Genomic DNA, 21,665 nt, shown 5'->3' on the forward strand with positions numbered 1-21,665 from the left:
TAAGTAGTGGATGGTTGAGATTAGATTTAGATAATTAGTTTCTCCACAAGCAAAGTGGATTTTCTAATGTTTAGTTATGGAGCACCGGAAAAGTGGACGGCTACATAATGATTTTTTTCCACACAGGTAATCAGGGGAAAGGATGCACAACTCAGACTTTCATAGTCAGGAAAATGATTTCACTAACTATTAATCCAGATGTTAAACTAAACCTTCTCCTACAGTAATGATTTTCCTCCACGCCTTTAAGCTAACCACACCTCAGCTATCCAGGCTGATGAGCCACAGTGGTTGTAAAGGTCAGGTGAGTTCAGGCAGGTCACAAAGTCAGTTTAGTGCACAGTGCAGAACAGCTCAGTGCAAGTCTGCAGAAGCTGATGGTTCAGCTGATACCCGTCTATACATTCAATTGCCAAATTCCATACACAGCATGCTATTTAAGCTGTGTTAGCTTGCATACAAATGTTGCACATCTGCAAACTGCTTTGCAACCCACCCACCCCCCACATTCATTGCCTGGTGTGTACTGTGCTAGGCTTTTGCTACTGCTCTCTCCAGAACAGAGCTACGTCCCCAAAGACACATTTCTATAGTTGGGGAAAAAACTATTTTCTTTTGTCTATAGTGGTTCTGACTAAATGATTTTCTCTTCTGTGTTTAAGGCTGGGTTTGTTAGAGCAAATTTCTTTTGCATTAAAGACTCACCAAACACAGTGGATATACAGAATTACATGTTTCTCATCTAAACAAAAAGAGATGCTGCTCTATAAATGATTCTCCATCAGTCTTGCAGATCTGATAGAACAGATGGTATATTTGCATGACGTGACACGAGATTAGTGCAACAGGGCTGTAATTCCAAACTCCTAATTTTTAGCAGTAGCAGTCGGGATTTTATCCTTTCCTGACTTTTCCTGACTTCAAACACGTGTCACTCCAACAAGTGAATACAAAAATCCAAAAACCAAAACCAACCAATTTTAAAAAAAGCTGCTGCTCCTATTAGAATAAACAGTATGTATTTACTGATATCTTCAGCTCAGAGTTTTAATATTATCCTCCTTGTTCTTTAATTACCATTTCCATATGTTCGTAATATAGCCTGTATATGAACATCTGGTATCATTCCACTGTGTTTTAGAGGTGGGATCACACCAGTGTAATAATATTTTGATTTGTGCAGTGATGGTAGACCACAGCTTCCTTCCTTTGGACTGTTTCAGAGCCCATCACAGCACAGAAACAGCTTTAGTGAAGGTTACAAATGATCTTTTTATGGCCTCTAACAGAGACTCATCTCTGTGCTTATCCTAATACTGTTGGCCATAATATTTTAATACGGTGATTAGCATATGCTTTAGATATTAAAGGTACTACGCTGCAGTGGTTTGAAACATATCCAAAAAGACGCCAAAGTGCTCGCTTATACAGGGTCATCTGATTGTTACAGGTTTCTCTGTTTTCTGTGTATTATTGTAGAGTGTTTACCTTACAAAATTAATATAACTGTTGTTATTTGGTGTTATATAAATAAAACAGAATTGAATTGAATCAAATTTAAAAAACACTCATTGTGTAACTGAATACACCAGTAGGTTGGTTGGGGGATAGTGCTCCCAGGAAAACAGCATTATTGGCTAGCTTATTATTGAGAAGAACAATAGAAAAGAAAAAAGGCAGAAGATTAGGACAACAGGTGTTTTGATAGACACCTTGACATTATCGCAGCGAATGGATTGCTTTATGCTAAAAGCAGGAAAAATAAAGCCTAAATGTAAAGAGACTAATGTGTCTTTTCTTCTTCCCTTTGAAGATGCGGATGGATATTATGATACCCAGTGTGTCGGGATAAGAAACTTATGACAACTATGGTAACTATTGGCGACTTTCAAGCCTTTGAGTCGCCGAGCAGCTGAATAGGGGAATAATGTTGACGCGCCCGCTGTTTAAAACGTTAGTCAAAGTTCCAAGTTAAAACTCTTTTATTTGTTATCAAATCCTTAAAATCCGTAGAAAAACAGTGATCAAAAACATTCCAAGCTTGAGCGGTCAGCAAAAGTCGACTTCCCCCATCACCCACTCATTCACAAAATTTCCCTCGGGCCGTGAACAGGTGATATAGCAATCACTATTACTGACACCACGTGACCCAAAGCTACGCCTATCCATAACATTCCGGCTCCTAATTATTACATTTTTACAGTAATAATTACACATCCAACACCACAACTCACAACACACACTTCATCATATCACAGACACCCAGTGAGACAACATAACATACTCAAAAAGTCCACCAAAGTTATTTTCTCATGTCTTCTCTTCTTCTCTTCTGTCTGCACATGGTCAGTCAGTCATAGGCCAGAGGTTACCAGCACTTAGCCTAAATATAGTCAGTCTGTGATATACATCTCATAACATTAAAGTCAATTCAAAGTTAGTTATGTCACACTGTGTCAAAATGTCATAGTCATGGGTCAGAAGCCTCCTGAAGAAGGCATATCTTTGTGATGGGTCTGCACACATGGCTGGTTGGGGTCTTAATCCAGACCTGACGCACAAGCCCCTTTTCATCTGGTGCAGCTCCGGTGACTCTCCCAATGATCCAGGAACCACGAGGTGCAGAATCATCCACTATAAGGACCACATCTCCGGGAACGAAGTTGCGTTTAATCCTTCCCCATTTCTGGCGCTCTAATTCTGTGACTGGGACTCTCTTTGCATATCCTCTAGATATAAGATCTGTCATGAAGGCAGTGCAGTCTTTGTGAAAGTCTTTATCTCTGATGAACCTTTTCTTCAAACCTAAGGCTCGTTGCTCAATTGCACGGTTGTCAGGCATTCTTATGTCTCGGTCTTTTAGTGGCAGGGCAATGCTGTAGTGCCAATCCCCCAAAGTCACCGTCTTGCTGGCCAATTCCAGGAACTTCAAGTCTTCCTTTGACAGCCCCATCTGTTCATCATTGCTGCTCTCAGGAAAATCCATCTTGAACTGCTGTTTCCATAGCTTGTCCAGTGTGACAGCAGAAACTCTGTTGGCGGTAACTGTTGCCAAACATCCTGGCCTTCCACAGCATTCTCGATTAAGTGGCCCATTCACAGTCCAGCCGAGCACAGTCCTAATGGCAAAGGGTCCATCACCTACACTCCGGATGACCTCCAAAGGTTCTAGAGCTCTGGGCATATTCATGCCAATCAAAAGCTCAACATTGGCCTTAATTTCTGGCAAATGAACATGCTTCAAATGTGGCCAGTCAACCAGGTCCTGTTGATTTGGGATGTTACCAGTATCTACAGGCATTTTATGCTGAGTGAAGAGGTTAGGCATATCACAGTACATGTCACTGTCCAATCCAGCAACTTCAAGTTCAGGTACAATGAAACTGTCCACCACTTTCTCCTGTCCCATGGTGCGCAGGAGAATCTTTGTCTTCCTCCCAGCAATATTCAGCTTGTCCATAAGACCCACTGTACAAAAGGATGCTGAACTCCCATGGTCCAGAAAGGCATACGTTTCCACTATTCTTTGACCTCTCTTTGATTTTACTTTAACTGGCACAATGGCAAGCTTACAGTCCTGTTCACCGGCCCCAGTAAGACCACTAGTCTGGATCGTAACAGGAATGTTATCTGCCTCATTATTAGGTTTGATTTCATTCTTCTCTTTGTGGTGGATATGGAGTATACTTGCATGTCGGAGACCACAGATTTTACATGAAAGGCGTTTTCTGCATTCTTTGCTTATGTGCCCAGTACACAAACAGCCAAAACAAATGCGGTTCTTTTTAAGAAAAGAAATCTTCTCATCCTGAGGTTTCTTATCAAGCAGAGCACATGACTCCAGTGTATGTCCGCCTTTGCAGAAAAAACAAGCCTTCACAGTACTGTGGCGATCTTGAGCCTCTGTCTGATTCTGTCTCTCAACATCAGAGACTGTTGTGGCGAAGCTACTTCCGTTAGCTTTTAGATGTGGAGAACATTTCCCTCCATTGCTGCCCTTGGCTGCTAGATGTGTTGCTGGAACGTCACATAGATTTCCAAAGATGGGATCTGTTACAATTTTAACTTGACGCTCAAGGAAAGAAACAATGTCAATGAATGCGGCTCTGCGATGTTGCCTCTCCTGAATGTCATATGCTACTGTTCGCCATTTGTCTTTTAACTTATATGGCAGTCTTCTAATCACAGCAAGCATATTGGCAGGTGTATTTAATTCAGAGAGATCATCAATCTCTTCCATTGCATTGCAGCATCCACGTAAGAACAAACAATATGCCTGAAGAGCTTTTCCATCTTCCGATCTAATCAGTGGCCATGAGTGAACTTTGTTCAAATAGGCAGATGCAATCACATGTCCATTCCCAAAGTGCTCATACAGCAGAGTCTTTGCCTTTACATATCCAGCACTTCCAGACATATGTTGGCAGCTTTTAACAAGTTCATTGGGCTGCCCCTTGGTGTACTGTGCAAGATAATGCAGGCAGTCACCAGCATCGCCAGTCTTTGCTTCTATGACCTGTTCAAACGAGCGCATAAAGGCCTGAAAATGTAAAAGGTCACCATCAAAGGTTTGAATCTCCCTTTTGGGCAGTGAAGAAAGACTTTGCTGATGGACCAACATACAAGTTAATTCATTTTGTTTTTCCATAATGGACAACAGATTTTCATTGGCTACTGGAAGAGCAGCTTGTGGCTTAGGCAAAGGTGGAATTGATCCAAAAGCATCAGAAGGCCCCATAAAAGCTGGTGCAGGCCTTTCCCTTTTGATATTCTGTTGCACTGTTTTTACTTGAAGCTCTGCATTCCCAGTGATTGCATTTCCTTTTGTAAGCGTCTGAGGAACAAAAGTCTCTGCATCCGCATTAAGAATTTCAAGGCTGTTTCCCTTTGTTTTAAAATATGATTCCATTCCATTAGATTTCCGTGAAGCGACGCTCTGCATAGCGGATCCAGTTCTCAGCACGTTCACCTTTGCAACAGTTGCAGCTATATCTGCTTCAAGCTGAAGTTGTTCTTTCTTTCTCCTCAATTGTTCCTCTTGTTCTTCAAGAGAGTGTTTTTCTTTCAGCATATGTTGACGTGCGAGCAAGGCGGCCATTTCAGCTTCTGCCCTGAGACATGCAGATGAAGTAGATGATACTCTTGAGCTTGACCTACTGCCTTGATTTGACACACTGTCGGATGGCAACACGTCATCATTAACATCGTTCTGAGGATTAAGAGATAATTGTGGTTCTTTTCCAGTGTGCTCTCGAACCTCCACTTCTCCTCCCAGGGAAGTTTCCTGTGACTGTGCCTTGTCAGATGATGGCCTCCCTGAATGTTTATCAGTTTCAGAAAGCCATATGTTAACATCCTCCATAAACCCTTTATTGTATTTAGAGATGCTTGAGAACCATGTATTTTGTTTATCTTTCTCATCAAATGAGATTAGAGAAAGTAAAGATTCATGCAATGCACTGGAATCCTTAAACAGGTGTGTTAACTCATCAAACTGTTTTTTGACTTGTGAATGATTTTTATCATCTTTCATTAGCTCTTTAAGAGACATAATAACACTTTTCATTTTGTTTACATGCCTTTTCCGATCTGTTTGGATGGTTTCAATTTTGTTTGCAAGAGCTTTCTCAGTGAGGGAAGTTATTCTTTTATCCTTTTCAGTTTTTCCAACAACAGATGCAGCCTGTGATCCACTCATTTTAAGCATTCAACATAAGCAGCATGCCAAAATCCAAAACAAAGGCAACAGCAATTCCTTCAAACTCAGGTGAACGCCTGCAGAGCCACAGCACACACACACACCAAACCGAATAGCAAACGTAGCGGTGGGCGTGTCACAAAAACATCTTCGTATGGTCAGAATCCAAACTGCGTTCAAACAAACAATACGCAGCACAAAAACACAGTTTACATACCACCGTCGTCTTCTCCTTATCTGTCAGACTAGCCGATTTTATGGGTGTAGTGGTGGCGGTGTGTGGGCTCGCGTCGGCGTTTATTCAGTGCTGATTGCGGGACGCTCCATTGCCGTCGCGCTTTTTGCTGACAAATATTGGCGACTTTCAAGCCTTTGAGTCGCCGAGCAGCTGAATAGGGGAATAATGTTGACGCGCCCGCTGTTTAAAACGTTAGTCAAAGTTCCAAGTTAAAACTCCTTTATTTGTTGTTAAATCCTTAAAATCCGTAGAAAAACAGTGATCAAAAACATTCCAAGCTTGAGCGGTCAGCAAAAGTCGACTTCCCCCATCACCCACTCATTCACAAAATTTCCCTCGGGCCGTGAACAGGTGATATAGCAATCACTATTACTGACACCACGTGACCCAAAGCTACGCCTATCCATAACAGTAACCTTTGACCTATTATCTTGTAAACCCGTTTGGTGTGCTTGGGGAAAAAAAGACTTCACCTAAAGATAAAGTGGGGTTGAATTGCACCTAAATGCACCAACTCTTGAAATGTTTAAATCACTTTAAAAACACACCTTTTTTCAAAGGCTTTTAGGAGTAGTACCAGAGTCAACCTGTAGTCAGTTTTAGTCAGCTGTTGGTCACTCTTAATCCTTTTATTTTGTTAATCATATTCATTGTATATCTTATTGTCTACTTTACTCATGTTTTATTATTTAATATATATACTGATTTATTTTAATCTTCTTTTTCATTCATGTATTTATTTTATTGTTATTTATATTTGCTTCTTTGTCTGCTTAGTGTTTTTAACTGCTATCTCTGTTTTATTATTGGAAAGCACTTTGGTCAACTTTGTTGTTTTTAAAGTGCTATATAAATAAAGTTGGATTGGACTAATATTATATCAAAAGTCAGTCTGATACCAGAGGACTGGTTGTTATGAAGTGTGAAAACAAAACTGTTCCATATGCTTAGAACATTACTGCTGAGACTTCTTGTTACTGTCCAGGAGAGCTTTAAGAAAGTAGACTATGACACAGAGCCTAAGCCAGTCATTCCTACAGATGCATTTCTACTGTACAGCTAATATGGTTCTCTTTTATCCTCCTTGACTGCAGAGACCTATGAGCATTTATATTGGAGGAGATATTTGGTAGTTTTCTCCGGTCAGGTTTCTAATAAAATTAGGATTCCCCTTGTATACTGTACTAAAGGTAATCTGCTTTCGTAGATTTAGAGGTCAGGACAAAATATTAGCCTGTTCCACTCATTTATCTTTGAGGTAAATTATTCTCTGTGTTGGAGACTTAAAGTGATGTCACTGCTTTAAAGATTCAAGCAAAAGAGAAGAGAGAAGCGTGGGTCTCATTTTTGCGACTCAAAGGTTGCTTCCTGCAGTGGCATTTAGTTTATTGTGGCTCGTTTAGCTTCCAGGCATCTTTAGACTGTGCTATTTTTAGAGCAGGCAATTTTCCGCAGAGGCTGTCATAGCTGAGGTGAGAGAGTGAGATTTGGTGCTCTTTCTCAGGCAGCCAAGTGCAAGCTCTCAGCTGGAAATTGTGAACTGAATCATCAGATAGGGGTGGTGTATATTCCATATTTCACTCTTAAATGAGTGTCTTAGAGGAAATGAAAAGACACAGCAAGCTCAGTGAGTGCACTTCAACACGTGCCCATGTTTGTAAATTTTCTCCCCAACAAACACAACAGTGTCGATGAAACGTTTGCACCATCAAAGGCAGCCGTGGGTGCCTTTTTGGTTTCATTCTCTAACAGTGGACTTCGTGGATTCGACCCATCGAGGGTTATTTTTAGAACGTAACTACAGCGATAAATAAGGAACCACTGTGTGTGTGTATATATATATATATGTATATATATATATGCAGCAGCATATATCACTGAATCACTGAGATGCTTGGCTACAAGTTAAACAGCCACAAGAAGCAGTACCCTCCATGGAGAAGGAGACTAGAGGCTAGGATCAAAGTAGCACGGTGGAGGTTATCCAAATATCGGCGCTGCAGAAAGGTGCGACAAAGAAGGTGCCTAAGAAGTACAGGAAGCTGTCCATACCTGAGGCCTTGGAAACTGCCAAGCACCGACTCACAGCCTTGGCCAGCCGCTTGAAGAGGTACACCAGAGAGGTCGAAGGCAGTAGAATAAACCATCTGTTTTCCAAAGAGCCATCCAAAGGTGTACTCTCAGTGGCAGGGTAACAATATGAGAACAGCACCACCAAGGCTGGAGACGGAACAATACTGGAAGAGCATATGGGAGAAGGATGCAACCCATAACAGCAATGCTCAGTGGCTAGTGGATCTGAGGGCAGATCACAGCGACCTCCCTGAACAGGGTCCAGTAACCATCACAGTGGCAGATATCTAAGAACGGTTCTCCAGTATGAAGAGTTGGATAGCACCAGGCACCCACATGATTTGCGCCTACTGGCTGAAGAAGCTGACTGTATTCCATGAGCGCTGAGCGGCACAAATGAACCAGTTACTAGTTGACGATCATCATTCATCAGGAACTCAATGGGGATGTGGCGGACAAACTGGAGGCCAACTTCAAGCCCATAGCACAAGTCACCATCAAGTGCGCGATCTACCAAGGAGATGCTCTGTCCCCACTGCTGTTCTGCATAGGCCTGAACCCCCTCAGTGAGGTCATTGACAAGACTGGCTACAAGTCCAGCACCCTGAGGCTGTACGCTAAGCGGAAGGAAGGAGGCCAGGGACTGGTGAGTGTCAGCACCATGGTCCAGGATGAGACAACGAACATCCACGAATACATCATGAAGATGGCCCCAACTGACTACGTGCTCAGTGAATACCTCAGGCAGCAGAAACCCAAGAATGAGGAAGAAGAGGAGGAACCATCATGGAAGGACAGGCCCCTGCACAGTATGTAACACCAGCAGATAGAGGAGGTGGCTGACAGAAATCTTACCAGTGGCTGGACAAAGCTGGATTGAAAGACAGCACAGAGGCACTAATCATGGCAGCACAGACCCCAGCCTCTATGGAGCTTGTGCTCAGAGCTTGCTCCTATCACACCTGGCCAGACCCCAGGTGCAGGATGTGTAAAGATGCTCCTGAGACAATCCAGCACATAACAGCAGGGTGCAAGATGCTAGCAGGCAGGGCATACATGGAACGCCATAACCAAGTGGCCAGCATAGTGTACAGAAACATAAGATGACATATCTTATAGCTATTCCTTGTTGTCCTTGTTGCCATCGTGGCGTGAAGCACTCCACAGTGAAGCACCTGTGCAGGTTGCTTCAATTTTGAAGGGACCTGTTGCTCCCTCCTGGCTGTTTTTTGTTTTAAAATCAACTTCCACAGTGCTCTGGGCACCTGGGGGCAGTTTTTATAAAACTTGTGAAACTTTCCTCCACTTCTTTTTCTGGCACAACTTCACCTGTTTCCAAGGTGCATGGAGAGGATGAAAGAATTCACAAAGCAGGAACTCCAGCAACACTTGAGGGAAGATGAACAACTTTAATAATTGACCAACGCGTTTCGGCTTGTGGCCTTCATCAGGGTCATAGTAAAACATTGTAAAAAATGCTTAAATACAAGACAGGAAACAGAAAAAATTTCAAATTAACCAGTCAAAACTTCATAGATAGGTCAGCTGACATATAATAGGTAGGTATTGGTTAATTGGCTCACGCCCAAGTAAATACCAGACTAGATCATTACTGATGAGGAGGAGGGGGGTGACATAACCCCCATATGCCTGAAAATAACACATGCATGAAATGCATTAGAAGGAGTGCTATGAATATACACAGAAGAAAGAAAAAAAAAAAGGACAGTCTTTAATGGTAAAAGCACGTTTGAACTTAGAAAACAAGATTACATCATAACGTGGGAACACATTTGTTAAAAGATCCTTATTTATGTCTCTAAAATGTAAAATCTAGACTTAAAATGTGGACTTAAAGTGAGATGTCTAGAACGCTACTCCTTCTTTGGTTGAAATGATAATAATTTAAAAAAAAAAAAAGCGTGCATTTCCTTGAGACTAGGTCTACTAAACTACCATCTAGTTCCATCCTAACAAGGCTGGCTGCCTTTGTCCTTAAAAGGAACTATTTCTTTTTTAACAACACACCATACCTTCAGATCTCTGGCACTGCAATGGGAACCAGAATGGCCCCCAGTTTTGCCTGCCTTTTTGTTGGTCATCTGGAAGAACAAATTCTATATAATCACCAAAATAACCCTTATTTATCATTCATTGTGTCTTGGAAACGTTATATAGATGACGTGTTTCTACTCTGGAAAGGACCAGTCTCTATATTACTAAAGTTTGTAGAATTCCTTAATGGACACTTTGCAGGCTTACGTTTCACCCTCAATTACAGTACTGAAGAAATTAACTTTCTGGACATGGCATTAATTGTCAATACACCAAAAATGTTAAATCATTCAAAGACCCTATAGGTGACAAAACCATTGCCATAAAGGGCTTTATCACATGCAGAACTAAAAATGTAATCTACATGATACAGTGCCCATGCAATAAAATATATATAGCATCCCACCCTCTGAAGGATCGAATTAACAAACACAGAAGCTCGATCAAGAGGAATGATTTAACCAGCCCTGTTGCAAGACACTTCAATGATAAACATCCAAATTCACCATTATTTTTCCTAGGCATAGAAGCCATTAAACTAAACCAAAGAGGTGCCAATAGAAATTTTATCTGAAAAAAGAGAAGCATTTTGGATATTCTGTTTTAAGAGTCTGCACCCCTGAGGTATGAATGAGGACTTTTCTATCAATGAGTTTTTATGAACAACACCCCCTTTTTTTTTTTTTTTTTTATTATTTTAACCAAAGAAGGAGTAGCGTTCTAGACATCTCACTTTAAGTCCACATTTTAAGTCTAGATTTTACATTTTAGAGACATAAATAAGGATCTTTTAACAAATGTGTTCCCATGTTATGATGTAATCTTGTTTTCTAAGTTCAAACTCAAAAAAATAACTCTTTGAATGAACATAAAAAAAAATCAAAGAATTTCCACGTAATTAAATTGCTTTATTTTATCATTATGCAATTCTGTTATTCCAACTTAATGTACTTGAGTTGGACTAACTTGATTAATTAATGATGAATCAACTGTTTTACTACAGTTGTGTCCAACTTAATTTAATTGATTTGATCCAACCCATGCAAATGACGTTAGTGCAACAAAACATGCTTATTCGTAATAGAAATCCATTTATTAATCCATTTATATTAAGTTCATTTAAAGAGTTATTTTTTTGGAGTGTTCAACAAAGTCTAGAGTCTGGTTAACATAAAATGTTAATGGATTTATAATAACTTGCACTCCATCCGTCCTCTTATCTTTACCAGGGTTGCAGTGAGGCTGGGACCTATCCCAGATGTGACAGGGTGGGAGTCAGAATACTGGACAGGTCACCAGTCTATCACAGAGAGACAGACAACCATTTGCCCTCATGTTCACAGATATTTTAGAAACACCAATTAACTTAACCCTAATTACTGCATGACTTTAACTGTGGCAGGAAACCAGAGTACCCAGAGAGAACCCACTGCAAACTTGGCCAGATTGCAGATTTGAACCCAAGACCTTCTTGGGTGCTTTGACAGTGCAGTGCAGTGAATTTTGTAAATTTAACAACCACCCAATTTCATTTTTTTGAGTGTATTTCAGCTGACCTATCTATGAAGTTTTGACTGGTTAATTAGAATTTTTTTCTGTTTCCTGTCTTATATTTAAGCAATTTTTTACAATGTTTTACTATGACCCTGATGAAGGCCACAAGCCGAAACGCGTTGGTCAATTATTAAAGTTGTTCATCTTCCCTCAAGTGTTGCTGGAGTTCCTGCTTCTTGATGTATCACTCCAGCGCCTCCTTATTGATGATTAGGTTGCCAATCCTCTTTTCATCCAGCAACTCTCAAGCAAGCCCAAAGGGATCCCTGATGAAGCTCTAGTTCTCTCTTTCTCTTATTTTGTCCTTCTCTTTCCAATTCTCTCCACTCTCTGCAACCTGGCGTGATTTTGTTTGAGCTTGTCCCACAGCTCCTTCAAGCTGGCTTTGTCATGGTGTGCCGCTTTCCTACAGTTGCGACGGAGTTGGCGTCAGTCTTTGGTCAGTTGTTCCATCTCTCTCTCTTCTGCCTTTCCTTGGGGCTGTGGGCTCACTCCTCCTAAGCTCATCAAACATCTCTCTGCAGACCTCGAAGATGAACTTCCAAAGGCTGTTGAGCTTGCTCTTGGCAGTTCCCTTATATATCACCTCCAACAGTTGCTGCAAAGCATTAAGGTTTTGCCGTTTGCCTCGGTCATCTGTTTGGGTACCTTCTCCATCCCAGGGTTTTCCTCACCTGTTTCAGATGATTCAGCTCGGTCCTGCAGCACTGTGGTTGCTCCCCCAGCTTTTGGAGCCCCTCGTCTGACCTGCTTCTCGTCTATCTGGTTTCTGCATTTTCTACCATATTGCATATTTCTATCTTGATGGATGCATATCCCCTGCTCGACATTACCTTCTCCCACCGACAAGCACACTTCTCTTGTTGTCCTTATTCATTCAGTCAATTTGAGGCAGTAACATGTCTCTAAAAGTCGAATTGGGATTATGTTTCCCACTGTGCAGCATCACGGCCCAGACGGTGTGTCTCCTGCCACCCTCAGACACTGTGCAAACGAGCTGGCCCCAGTGTTTTCTGGCATTTTCAACTCCTCACTGCAGGCATGTCATGTGCCTGCCTGCTTCAAGTCCTCCACCATAATCCCTGTCCCCAAGAAACCTAGGATCACTGGACTAAATGACTACAGACCCGTGGCTCTGACATCTGTGGTCATGAAGTCTTTTGAGCGCCTAGTTCTCTCCCATCTCAGGACCCTCACGACCCCCCTCCTGGACCCCCTGCAGTTTGCATATAGAGCCAACAGGTCTGTAGACGACGCCATCAACATGGCCCTACACTTCATCCTGCAGCATCTGGACTCCCCAGGAACCTACGCCAGGATCCTGTTTGTGGACTTCAGCTCTGCCTTCAACACCATCCTTCCAGACCATCTCCGACACAAGCTTTCCCAGATGAATGTGCCTGATCCCATCTGCCGGTGGATCACTGACTTCCTGACGGACAGGAAGCAGCATGTGAGGCTGGGAAAGAATGTCTCGGACTCCCGGACCATCAGCACCGGCTCCCCTCAGGGCTGTGTTCTTTCTCCTCTGCTCTTCTCCCTGTACACCAACTGCTGCACCTCCACCCACCAGTCTGTCAAGCTAATCAAGTTTGCAGATGACACCACCGTTATTGGACTCATCTCGGACGGGGACGAGTCTGCCTACAGGAGGGAGGTTGAACGTCTGGTGTCCTGGTGCAGCCACAACAACCTGGTGCTGAATGCCCAGAAGACAGTGGACATTATTGTGGACTTCAGGAAGCACACAGCCCCACTCCCCCCCATCATCCTGACTGACACCCCCATCACCTCTGTGGACTCATTCCGCTTCCTGGGTACCACCATCACCCAGGACCTGAAGTGGGAGCCCACCATCACCTCCGTCATTAAGAAAGCCCAGCAGAGGATGTACTTCCTGAGGCAGCTGAAGAAATTCAACCTGCCAACACGGACGATGATGCAGTTCTACACTGCAATCATCGAGTCCATCCTCACCTCCTCCATCACCGTGTGGTACGCTGGAGCCACTATCAGGGACAAACAGAGACTGCAGCGTGTTGTGCGCTCTGCTGAGAAGGTGATTGGCTGCAGACTCCCATCTTTGCAGGACCTGTACACCTCCAGGACACTGGGGCGTGCAGCTCGGATCTCAGCTGACCCTTCTCACCCTGGACACAGTCTGTTTGACCTGCTCCCCTCAGGCAGGAGGCTCCGGTCCATTCGCACCAGAACCTCTCGCCATAAGAACAGTTTCTTCCCCTCTGCTGTTGGACACATGAACAATAACCATATGACTGTCCCCGCCACTAACACATGACCCTACGCTGTGTTCACTGCATCATTCCATGTTTGGCACTGATCACCACCTGCACTCATGTATATATCTTTCAACATAGCACTCATAATTCTTATTCTCATGTATATATCTCATGTATATCTCATGCACATATCTTTCTACGTAGCACTTTTAATTCTTATTCTTTTATTTTTTCATGTCTATTTAAGTGCTATTTATGACACTATGTTTGCACTGAAGCACCGCAGCAATTTCCTAATGTTGTAAACCTGCTCAACATTTGGCAATAAACCCCTTTCTGATTCTGATTCTGATTCATGGCAGAATCGTGCCTTTTAAATGAATTGCTGCCTGAGGGAGCCCTGAAGATCATGGGGGCTCCAAAAGTTTTTGGTTTTTGGCACATGTGCAACAGGGCCAAAAATATTGAATACCATAAAATACCTCTGAGAAGTATTTTATGGTATTAAAAAAAATCACCGCACTCTACTATTTTTATTTTCTTTTAATTTTAAGTTTCTGGAACTGGGGTTGTAGCAACTCCTAAATTTCTTCCTCAGTAAATTATTCCGACTGCTGTCATGCTTCAGTTTTAAACAGCTTCTGTGGGCTGAAAATGGTTCAGCTTTGTAAATCCTTGAAAACTTCTGTTGGGACACCACTAATTTTTTGTAATACAATGATTTTCAGTGTACTTGGGATAGCCACTTATGTATAATATCTACTATGGTACTTAATCCTGCATATTTGTGACCACATTATTCACAAGAACCACTATGTTATAAATAAATCCAATAACAGCATTTAGAGGGATTTATGAGGGTTATGGAGGTCAGCAATAATAATGCTGAACATTGTGTGTTACATGATTCAATATGCAACTTTTCTAAATATAAGTACCAGAGAACTTTGTAACATTTAAGACAGAAAAAAAAACACCAGACACTTTTCATATGAGTGAGCGACCAAAGAAGGCCAAGTGGCCCATAGAAAGATGTGGGTATGGGCCACATTTGGAGAAGCATCTAAACAGATCCAAGTTCAAACAGTAGCATAAGGAAAAGCCCAAACATACAGTCAGACACATAAAACATGCAGAGTGACCCCTTGTGACAGGGGGCAGCCAAAAGTAAGTTCTCTTATTGTAGGTGTAAAACAGAAAGCACTCAGACTGAACGATAGCTACAGCAAAATATCAGCCAGTTGTATGACATATTGCAAAGAAAGAACAGAAGGAAGTGTGACATTGAATCTGGCAGAGCTCACATCACTTCACAGAGTAATTTATTTGCCTTTTGTTCCTGAGCCACTTGAACCAGCTGAGACCTCGCAGCCAGCGCAGGAAGGCCTCGAGGCACTCCTTAATGTTGCAAGAGCCTTCATCTTCATCATCCGTCTCCTGCAGCAGCAGCAATGTGTTCATGAGTGTGTGTCTGTGTGGCAACAAGTGGCAACAAATGGCAAAAAAACAAACAAACAAAAAAACAAAACAAATGGCAACATCCAACATTGCGATTTTGATACTAGTTTGTGTATCAAAATGTACAACTAATGGGTCACAGTGTAAACATCTACTAATTCTGTCAATGCTGCTGATTATTTTATGATTTCTGGATTTTGAATTCCTTATTTAATATGTTCTCTGTTTGGTTCTTAGTTTGGTTCTTGTTAATTGTTAGATTTTCATATATGCTGAGCCTTATTAGTTTATTAGTTCCAGTTTACACTACAGTTTATATTGTTCCCTCAGTGTTTTCTGACTTATCCTAATGAGTCAGGTTTGCCCACTCCCCCACCCCAAATCTCATTTGATTATCTTCAGCTGCACCTTGTTACCCTCCCTTGTCCAATTCTCTGATTATCCTTTTGTGTATAAATAACGTTGTCTTCAACTCAGTCTTTGTCTCAGTTTCTGTTATCAAACCCGCATGTCCCTGCCTGTTAAAGAAATGCTGTGTATTTTGGTTTCCTTACAATGGATTCTGTAATTCTGGAATCTGAAAATAGCCTACCTAAAGCTTTGCATTTTTGTTCACACCTGTCTGCAAATCTGCCCTTTGCTTTCAATTTCCAACATTAGTTTAAAAATTAATTAGTTAGTAGTTAACTACTGTAACAGGTTTTGGTGACAGTAGTGCTGGAAGTGGTAGCTTTTCCTTTAATTATTCATTAAGTGTCTTTAAGAAACGAAAAATATACTACTCTCATTTGATTTGAGGACATTAAAGATCAGTTACTATTAACCCTCTGGTTGTGTTCACCCCCACCCCTTACTTTAATGTTCCCGGTCACAATTCACCGGTCAGTTTTAACAGCTCTAAAAAAACATAAGAGACATTTTTCACCACCAAGCTCAGTTCAATGGGTCGTTCAATGAGTCGTTCAGCGGTCATTCAGTGGGACATTCAGTGGGTTGTTTAGTAGGTCGTAAAAGTGGGTCTTTCATTTTATCATTCAGTGACCCATTCAGGGGGTCAGAGGCCAAAGGGGGGGGGGGGATTCCCATTCATTTTCTATGGCGGTGACCTTAGACCAGGAACACCACGGGTGTGACACAATTGATTAAAACACTCAAAATTCAACGAAAGAGGTGCTCATCACTTTTATATGTTCAAGTGCATAGTTTGGAGGACGTCATAAGGCCTCGAGGCAATCGGATGTAAAACACAATGTTTATGAGTTTTTTCAGATTTGACCCGAACACGACAGGATGTGCAGGGGGTTTATGTTTCCCTGGGATGCCAGTTCGGGGGGCTTTTGCCCCCTGGTAGGGTCCAGGGTGAGGGGCCAGACAAACAGTGATTATATGTGTCACATCAAGACAACAGTTGGCCCTGCCTGGGATAGTGTTACCAGTGCCAGGCCTTGGAGATGGGCCTGGGGAGGTGAGCGCCTGTTGGCTGGGCCTCATCCCATGGGGCCCAGTCAGGTGCAGAAGGGTCATAGGCCCACCCTCCTATAGGCCCACCCCCTGCAGAATGCGCTGTAGGGATCAGGTGCAACGTGTGCCAGGCAGCAAAGCGCAGAGCCCCTGGCGGACCAATCCCAACTACAGGTCACAAATCCTTGCGGGCAAAACCCCTGTGGTGGCCAAGCCCCTGGGGTGCATGAGGGCTTGCGATTGAGATATGGAATGTCACCTTTCTGTTGGGGAAAGAGCCTGAGCTAGTGTGTTAGGATGTGAGTCTGGGGCTTGACTCTGTCCTAGTCTGAAGATGCCCTTGGTGAGAACCCAAGCGGTGTTCTGTTATTGGACTTCTGTGCAAACCACAGTTTTCCCACGAATGCACATATCACCAGGATACCCCATGCCGCAGGTCGTTGATTGATTTTGCATTCTTATTATCAGATCTGTGGCCGAATGTTCGGGATACTTTGGTGAAGAGAGGGACTGAACGGTCAGCAGATCACCACCTGGTGGTGAGTTGGATCAGGTGGCGGGGCAGGATGCTGGACAGACCTGGCACATCTAAACATACAGTGAAGGTACACTTCGAATGCCTAGCAGAGCCCCTGGTCCGAGACATCTTTAACTCCCACCTCCAGCAGAGCTTCAACAGTATTGTGATGTAGACTGAACTGAGTCTGAATGGACCATGGACCATGTTTAGCACCTTACTGATGTACTGCTGCACTGAGCTGCGACCGCAAGGTGGTTGGTGCCTGTTGAGGTGGTAACCCCTGAACCAGATTAAGGGCAGCATCAGGTGGAGAAAGGCTAATCTGTGGGACTTCGGAGGCAGCCTATGTGTACCAGCAGGCCAAGCGCACCTTGCTTGGGCAGGACTTAATGCAGAAACTCGGGGTGGGGGGAAGTTTTGTGAGGCCACAGAAACTTTTGGAGTGACTCAAAGTGATTCAGGCAAACTGTCAGGTGACTCCAGAGAGTAAAGCGGTGCTGTATCCATATTGTGCATAGTGTGGTTGGAGCGCTTCTGACTTCAATTGAGGATTGGATGTTGTAGGGCTGTTGTGGTTGACACACCTCCACAATGTTGTGTGGAGATATGGGGCAGTATCTCTGGATTGACACACTGGGATTGTGGTTCCTATCTTTAAAATGGGGGACTGCAGGGTTTGCTTCAACTATAAGGGGATCAGTGTGCAAATACAGTGGGGCAAAAAAGTATTTAGTCAGCCACCGATTGTGCAAGTTCCCCCACCTAAAATGATGACAGAGGTCAGTAATTTGCACCAGAGGTACACTTCAACTGTGAGAGACAGAATGTGAAAAAAAAATCCATGAATCCACATGGTAGGATTTGTAAAGAATTTATTCGTAAATCAGGGTGGAAAATAAGTATTTGGTCAATAACAAAAATACAACTCAATACTTTGTAACATAACCTTTGTTGGCAATAACAGAGGTCAAACATTTACTATAGGTCTTTACCAGGTTTGCACACACAGTAGCTGGTATTTTGGCCCATTCCTCCATGCAGATCTTCTCGAGAGCAGTGATGTTTTGGGGCTGTCGCCGAGCAACACGGACTTTCAACTCCCGCCACAGATTTTCTATGGGGTTGAGGTCTGGAGACTGGCTAGGCCACTCCAGGACTTTCAAATGCTTCTTACGGAGCCACTCCTTTGTTGCCCGGGCGGTGTGTTTTGGATCATTGTCATGTTGGAAGACCCAGCCTCGTTTCATCTTCAAAGTTCTCACTGATGGAAGGAGGTTTTGGCTCAAAATCTCACGATACATGGCCCCATTCATTCTGTCCTTAACACGGATCAGTCGTCCTGTCCCCTTGGCAGAAAAACAGCCCCATAGCATGATGTTTCCACCCCCATGCTTCACAGTAGGTATGGTGTTCTTGGGATTCAACTCAGTATTCTTCTTCCTCCAAACACGACGAGTTGAGTTTATACCAAAAAGTTCTACTTTGGTTTCATCTGACCACATGACATTCTCCCAATCCTCTGCTGTATCATCCATGTGCTCTCTGGCAAACTTCAGACGGGCCTGGACATGCACTGGCTTCAGCAGCGGAACACGTCTGGCACTGCGGGATTTGATTCCCTGCCGTTGTAGTGTGTTACTGATGGTGACCTTTGTTACTTTGGTCCCAGCTCTCTGCAGGTCATTCACCAGGTCCCCCCGTGTGGTTCTGGGATCTTTGCTCACCGTTCTCATGATCATTTTGACCCCACGGGATGAGATCTTGCGTGGAGCCCCAGATCGAGGGAGATTATCAGTGGTCTTGTATGTCTTCCATTTTCTGATGATTGCTCCCACAGTTGATTTTTTCACACCAAGCTGCTTGCCTATTGTAGATTCACTCTTCCCAGTCTGGTGCAGGTCTACAATACTTTTCCTGGTGTCCTTCCAAAGCTCTTTGGTCTTGGCCATGGCGGAGTTTGGAGTCTGACTGTTTGAGGCTGTGGACAGGTGTCTTTTATACAGATGATGAGTTCAAACAGGTGCCATTCATACAGGTAACGAGTGGGGGACAGAAAAGCTTCTTACAGAAGACGTTACAGGTCTGTGAGAGCCAGAGATTTTCCTTGTTTGAGGTGACCAAATACTTATTTTCCACCCTGATTTACGAATAAATTCTTTACAAATCCTACCATGTGGATTCATGGATTTTTTTTCACATTCTGTCTCTCACAGTTGAAGTGTACCTCTGGTGCAAATTACTGACCTCTGTCATCATTTTAAGTGGGGGAACTTGCACAATCGGTGGCTGACTAAATACTTTTTTGCCCCACTGTACATAACTCTTTTTTTTAAAGTGCAAAATATAAATACAAATAATAGAATAATTTTAAAATCACATAAACCTATCTTCTTTTCACAATTAAACATAGAACATTTACCATAAAAAAATATTAGCATCATTTTTGAACAAGGCTTCTTCTTTGTGTGACAGAGCTTTAACCTTTGAATGGCACAGCGAACCATAGACAATGATTTCTGGAAATGCAGTGATATGCAGTGATATCCACAACAGGATCATGCCTGTATTTAATGCAATGCTGCCTGAAGATTACAAGAACCTCTGGCCATCTTTCCTCCTAAGAAACGTTTGCTCTCTAAGGGTGCATTTTTCTTTAAATACCTAGGTATCCTCCTAAAGGTAGATGTTCAAACAGTACATGACCAGGGTAAGTTGGGTCTCTTTAATAAAGGATTTTATTAATGTTCTTGAGACCTCTGCAGTTCTTCAAGTGAGAGCAGAAGATGGCTGACTATATCTGGTAGGGCTGCACGATTAATCGTTAGAAAATCACGATCTCGATTCATACTTATGTGCGATCTCATTTCCAAATGACAACGATTAAAAAAAAAAAAAAAAACGACGACGATTGTACCGCATTTTGATCCGGGACGTAATCTGAATGAAAACAAGCGCTCACTCTTCCTGCTCAACAAATGACAAGGGCGGAGCCTTATACCACGTGATACAGAAGCTGTGCCGTGTGATGCTAAAATTAGCAGGGAAAAAACAACGGAGAGCACGTCAGGGATGACGAGAAAGTGACAGGAGAAAATCCGTCCCGGTCAACCACCCAAACATCAATAACGGGAACCTTATACAGCGCTTCCCTATACCCATCGAACTCCCGCAGGCACAAAGACATCACGGAGGCTATCACTTATCACCTGACCACAGATATGGCTCCATCAACACTGTGCAAAACGAGGGATTTAGGAAAACGATCAACACCCCAGACAAACGCTACACAGTGCCGTCCCGCAACTATTTTTCTATTGTTGCACTACCTGCTCTATACACGCAGTGTCGAGCAACGGTGGAGACGGAATTTCAAGCAGTACAACATTTTGCGGCAACAACAAAACGTGAGACATTTGTTGTTTTTATGTTTATTTATTGTTTTTATGTTCAGTCTCAACTGTTACGAAGTTGATGTGCAGTTAATAAGTGCAATAAATATTTATACTGGAAAAGAAAATCGTGAGAGAATCGTGATCTCAATTCTAAGCCAAGAAATCGTGATTCTCATTTTATGCAAAATCGTGCAGCCCTAATATCTGGATAACCCTGTGGAGCTCTTTCTTCTGTGCTACTGTGCAGCTGGAAAAAATGCCAGGATTCTTTCTACTGTGCAGCAATAGAAGGACACCCACCATTTTTCAGGGATGTTATTCTTTGTGAGAATGCTCAGAAAGCAGTCTCTTCTTCATTACCTCAGCAGTGTGCATTTCCCAGATCAGATCCTCGCTGATGTTGACTCCCAAAAAGCGGAAGTCCACAACAGGCCCCTTGGTTTTTGCAGTGTACAGGAACAAGTTGTGTTTTCTACACCACACTGTCAGATGCTCCACCTCATCCCCGTAGGTGGTCTCATTGGCCAAAGGCAAGTGGAGTGTGGCCAATGGGACAGAACAGCATGGAGAGCTGTGGCCACAGTAACATCAGTAGACCTATTATCTCTGTAGGCAAATTGGTATGGATTGAATGTGGTAGAAATGAAGAACATAATGTGGTTCCTGATGAGTACTTCATCACCACAGGAGTCAAAGCTACTGGCCTGTAGTCATTGAAACTGGTGATGGTTTGATTTTTGGCCAGAGGGACGATGACAGACAACTTCAAGCAGGGTTGGACAACCGACTAACAGAGGGACTGATTGAATATCCTCGCGAAGACCCCAGCCAGTTTGCCTGTACAGTCCTTCAGTACGTGAGATGCCGTCAGATCCAGCTGCCTTCCGAGGTTTGACGGCATGCAGCGTGCACCTCACATTGTGCTCCTCCACTGTGAGAATGGGACTTTTGATGGTATCAGGATAGGATCCAGCTG

The 21,665-nt window shown here is 43.0% G+C and overlaps 1 protein-coding gene across 2 annotated transcripts in view; it reads right to left on the reverse strand.

Moving 5' to 3' along the window:
* Positions 1 to 21,665, reverse strand: part of plppr5b (phospholipid phosphatase related 5b) — a 139,907-nt gene that overhangs the window by 4,343 nt on the left and 113,899 nt on the right. The window contains exon 6 of one of the 2 annotated variants that reach the window (XM_085286153.1): positions 15,189 to 15,295. The exons of the other annotated variant lie outside the window; for it this stretch is intronic. Coding sequence (XP_085142279.1) covers positions 15,189 to 15,295 — 107 coding nt within the window. The remainder of the gene's footprint in view (positions 1 to 15,188; positions 15,296 to 21,665) is intronic. 2 annotated transcript variants of the gene reach the window in all.

The sequence above is a fragment of the Mchenga conophoros genome, linkage group LG9 (assembly GCF_057382185.1).
Source record: "Mchenga conophoros isolate Kocher_MC1m ecotype Shallow Benthic linkage group LG9, M_conophoros_male_GT1.1, whole genome shotgun sequence".
Classification (NCBI taxonomy): Eukaryota; Metazoa; Chordata; class Actinopteri; order Cichliformes; family Cichlidae; genus Mchenga; species Mchenga conophoros.